This window comes from Anabas testudineus, chromosome 18 (assembly GCF_900324465.2).
Source record: "Anabas testudineus chromosome 18, fAnaTes1.2, whole genome shotgun sequence".
NCBI classification, from domain to species: domain Eukaryota; kingdom Metazoa; phylum Chordata; class Actinopteri; order Anabantiformes; family Anabantidae; genus Anabas; species Anabas testudineus.
Window position 1 is genome coordinate 760813 of NC_046627.1, and position 5000 is coordinate 765812.

At 43.6% G+C, this 5000-nt stretch overlaps 1 protein-coding gene across 1 annotated transcript in view; it reads left to right on the forward strand.

The window, feature by feature from the left end:
* Window positions 1-494, forward strand: part of tfr2 (transferrin receptor 2) — an 8878-nt gene extending 8384 nt beyond the window's left edge. Inside the window, exon 17 of the mRNA XM_033326572.1 lies at window positions 399-494. Within this exon, the coding sequence (XP_033182463.1) occupies window positions 399-494 (96 nt within the window). The remainder of the gene's footprint in view (window positions 1-398) is intronic.
* Window positions 495-5000: the final 4506 nt, after the last annotated feature.

Below are 5000 nucleotides of genomic sequence, written 5' to 3' on the forward strand. Positions count from 1 at the left end.
CCTGTAGAATAAATAAAGTATTTTTCTGTTCTATTTTCTGCTGACCCTCAAACTCTGACTTCTCCATCCTTCACTCCGTTCTCCTCCTCCTCCTACTCTCCATCACCTGCCTCGTCGGAGTCGCTGCTCTGAACCACAGAACTAAACCTGATCATGTTTTTCTCTCGGTTTAGTTAAATACTACATTACCCATGAGCCTCAGCGGGGTTTTATTATTATTTTATTTTATCTTATCTGTTTCAGCTGTGGGTTCTGTTAAATCAGCTATGACGTCTCTTTAAAAGTTGCCTCACGCTCTCTGTCACAGAGGAAACACAGCGTCTGTCAGTAACTAGGTAATATTAAGTTTATTCTACTGAGACTAAATTAAAGTTGTAAACCCCCCTTTTCTTGAGCAGGTACTTGGTACAGTCCAGGTACTGAACACCTTAGTCAGTGAGTCGACCAAACAGGGATGTCACGAGCTGCAGGAGGGACTCCATGGCCCGAGATAAGACGAGGTACAGAAGAAGGTTTTCAGGGGTTTTATTAATAACCAAGGTACAGGGGAGTGAGTCAGATGAGGTGCAGGAAAGTGCAGGGTGAGTATGGTGGTCTGGTTGGAAACCGGAAGTGACTTCAAAACCAAGATGGCCGACCAACAAAGAGCACATGGACAAAATGGAGGACAATGGAGGTGGTGAATGGGGGCAACCAGCGGAGAGTGTCCAGGAGTGTAAACAGAGTATAATGACAGTCACAGAACGTGACGAGAACCAAAGTCCAAAACACAGTGTGGGTAAACAGTTAATGGTGAAGAACCAGGCAGTCCAAACAGTAATCAACAGGCTAAACTCAGGTCGAGGGTCCAGGTCATACACGGTTATGGCAGTTCAGAGTTAAGTCCGGTAGGCAAAATCCACAACGGAAAGACAATCCAGGTCGAAACACAAAGGCGGTCCAAACAGAAACAGAGCGGGGAAGGGATCAACGAGGGAGAAAACAGAACAGGGAAAAACACTCACTGAACCAAAGGGGGAGACAGGAAGCAGTGTCAGGTCAGGCTGGTCCAGTGGGGGGTAATCCAGGGTAGAAGGGGTACAGGTCCGGGAAAGGGAATCAGGCAGGCACAGGTACGGGTCTGGTACTGTGAGCAGGGGGAAAGACAGGGAATGAACAGAACTCACAGCACCAAGGGGGTCAGGCAAGAGACGGGGTCCAGATCAGGCAGAGTCCGAAAAATCCAAAACAAACAGTCAACAAGAAACACTGGATAGTGTTCAGGAGGTAAGAACAGACTATCTGGCAGAGAAATCAGGTGAGCAGGCCGGTATTTATACTGAGGGGGAAACCAGGTGTAACCAATCAGGTGAGTGCATGTGATCAGACTGGGAAGAGGAAACAGGAAGTTGCCAAAATAAGAGCTCGGGGGCAACACCAGCAGCAACGAGGCTGGAATCATGACAAGTGATTTCATCATGAGTGGAGTTGGTATCCAACAGTTCCTGCTGCTGTTGTTTCGTCTGCATCATGAGATCGGATTCAGTTCAGTCAGGATGTTGTTTCTCCTGCTGGTTAAATGTTTCCAGACTGAAGCAGGAGAAGTTTTCACCTCACTGAGCTGCGTTTGGTTTGTTCTGACCGGGAACTCGGCTTCACAGAGTCATCCAGATCTCAATCTGTATGAAAACAAACTCTAATAATTCAAACTGATGTTTTTTACCATAGAACAACACATTTCTAAAAGGTCGTGGACTCTACACAACAAGCTGCTGCTGTACTTTGAGAGAATTCTCTTAATAGTCTGTAATCCAGCAGCGACTTTAGTTTTAAAGGTGGAGGATCTGAGACCATCTGGATCCAGAACCTCCAGAGACCCTCAGGAACCAGAACCTCTAAACAGAACTTACTAAACTAAACAAACCTGGTTTCCTTGCTCTGAGCTGTCGGACCTGGCTGCTCATCTCCTGTGGATCTCAGAGACCAACAAGATGTGAAACAGATCCTCTGGTTTGACTGAACTAACTCAACAAACTTCCGATCAACTTTAGATCAACTTCAGATCAACTTCAGATCAACTTCCGATCGGTTACAATAGGAGACAGTGATGAGATGTTCACATCATACAACAACATACTGAAGATAAACTAGACCAGGGGTCTGAAGCTCAGTTTACCTGGGGGCCACGTGAAGCAGAGTCTGAGATTTTAGAAAAGAAAAGTTTTGTTAAAATATTCTAATCTTCTCAAATCTCTTTATTCAAAATGAGAAAAAAATAAATAAATATACAAATGAATAATGAATAAAAAATAAACCAGTAATAAAGTAATACAATAATAATGAAAATAATAACAATTAGATTCCTCTAGTCGGTGACTAGATGTGATGCACCAGGAGACAGAGGACAGGAACCAGGTCCAGCAGAACCATTAGATCACATAATAACAATATCACTACATAGTTACTATGAACGAGCTCTGTCTCTGCTATCACAGGAAGTGCAGGGATCTCCAGAATAAAAGCAACATCTAATGAACAGAGACACAGACAAGAGGTAGTTTAGCACTATTATTATTATTATTATTATTATTATTATTATTATTATTATTATTATTTATTATTATTTATTATTATTTATTATTATTATTACTAGTATTATTATTTATTACTATTGTTATTATTATTTATTATTATTATTATTATTATTATTATTATTATTATTATTATTATTATTATTATTATTTATTATTATTTATTATTATTATTACTAGTATTATTATTTATTACTATTGTTATTATTATTAATTATTATTATTATTATTATTATTATTATTATTATTATTATTATTTAATCTAGCCACAGGGGTTGCAAGCCAGTGACTTCTGTGCCGGTCCCAAGCCCGGATAAATAGAGAGGGTTGCGTCAGGAAGGGCATCTGGCGTAAAAATTGCCAAAATAACCATGCGAATCATCCACAAGACTTTCATACCGGATCGGTCGAGGCCCGGGTTAACAACGACCGCCACCGATGCTGTTAACCTACAGGGTGTCGGTGGAAATTTGACTACTGTTGGTCGAAGAAAGAGGGGAGGCAGAAGGGTTCGTGGAGAGAGAGAAGGGAAAAGGCAGGAACATAGATCTGAGAATAGGGACTCTTAACGTTGGCACAATGACAGGGAAAGGCAGAGAGCTGGCAGACATGATGGAGAGAAGGAAGGTAGATGTTCTGTGTGTGCAGGAGACAAGGTGGAAGGGCAGCAAGGCACGTAGTATTGGAGGAGGATACAAACTGTTCTACCATGGTGTGGATAGGAAGAGAAACGGGGTAGGAGTGATCCTGAAGGGGGAGTTTGTAAACAGTGTTCTAGAGGTGAAAAGAGTCTCAGACAGGGTGATGAGCCTAAAGCTAGAAATTGAAGGGGTGATGGTGAATGTAGTCAGTGGGTATGCGCCACAGGTTGGCTGTGAGTTAGAAGAGAAGGAGAGATTCTGGAGTGAGTTTGATGAGGTCATAGAGAGTATCCCCAGAGGAGAGAGAGTTGTTGTTGGAGCAGACTTCAATGGGCATGTTGGTGAGGGCAACAGAGGTGATGAGGAGGTGATGGGCAGGTTTGGTGTGAAGGAAAGGAATCTGGAAGGACAGATGGTGGTGGACTTTGCTAAGAGGATGGAAATGGCTGTAGTCAACACTTACTTCCAGAAGCGAGAGGAACATAGAGTGACATACAGAAGTGGAGGTAGGAGTACGCAGGTGGACTACATCCTATGTAGACGAGGTCATTTGAGAGAGGTTAGTGACTGCAAAGTGGTGGTAGGAGAGAGTGTAGCCAGACAGCACTGCATGGTGGTGTGTAAGATGACTCTGGAGGTCAGGAAGAAGAAGAGAGGGAAGACAGAGAAGAAGACCAAGTGGTGGAAGTTAAAGAATGAAGAAACTTGTGAGGAATTCAGACAGACGTTGAGACAGGTTCTGGGTGGTCAGGAGAGCTTCCAGATGACTGGGAAACTACAGCAGAGGTTATCAGGGAAACAGGTAGGAAGGTGCTAGGTGTGTCATCTGGAAAGAGGAAAGAAGGTAAAGACACTTGGTGGTGGAATGAGGAAGTACAGGAATGTGTCCAGAGGAAGAGGTTGGCTAGAAGGAAGTGGGATGTAGAAAGGACTGAGGAAAGTAGACAGGAGTACAAGGAAGCGCAGCGTAGAGTGAAGAGGGAGGTGGCAAAGGCCAAACAGAAAGCTTACGATGAGCTATATGACAGGTTAGACACAAAGGAAGGAGAGAAGGATTTGTACAGGCTAGCCAGACAGAGAGATAGAGATGGGAAGGATGTGCAACAGGTAAGGGTGATTAAGGACAGAGATGGAATGGTGCTAACAACCCAGGAGAGTGTGCAGAAAAGATGGAAGGAGTATTTTGAGGAGCTGATGAATGAGGAAAATGACAGGGAAAGAAGGGAGGAAGATGTTGATGTTGTGGAGCAGGAAATAGAAGAGATTGGAAAGGATGAGGTTAGGAAGGCTCTGAAAAGGATGAAGAGTGGAAAGGCTGTTGGTCCTGATGACATACCTGTGGAGGTGTGGAAGTGCTTAGGAGAGACAGCAGTGGAGTTTCTAACCAGTTTGTTCAATAGGATTCTAGAGAGTGAGAAGATGCCTGAGGAATGGAGGAGAAGCGTTCTGGTTCCGATCTTTAAGAACAAGGGTGACACGCAGAACTGCAGCAACTATAGAGGAATAAAGTTGATGAGCCACACAATGAAGCTGTGGGAAAGAGTAGTGGAAGCCAGGCTTAGGAAGAAGGTGGAGATTTGTGAGCAGCAGTATGGTTTCATGCCCCGTAAGAGCACCACTGATGCTGTTTTTGCTTTGAGAATGTTGATGGAAAAGTACAGAGATGGTCAGAAGGAGCTGCATTGTGTGTTTGTAGATTTAGAGAAGGCGTATGACAGGGTGCCGAGGGAGGAGCTGTGGTACTGTATGAGGTCGTCGGGAGTGGCAGAGAAGTACGTCAGAGTAGTTC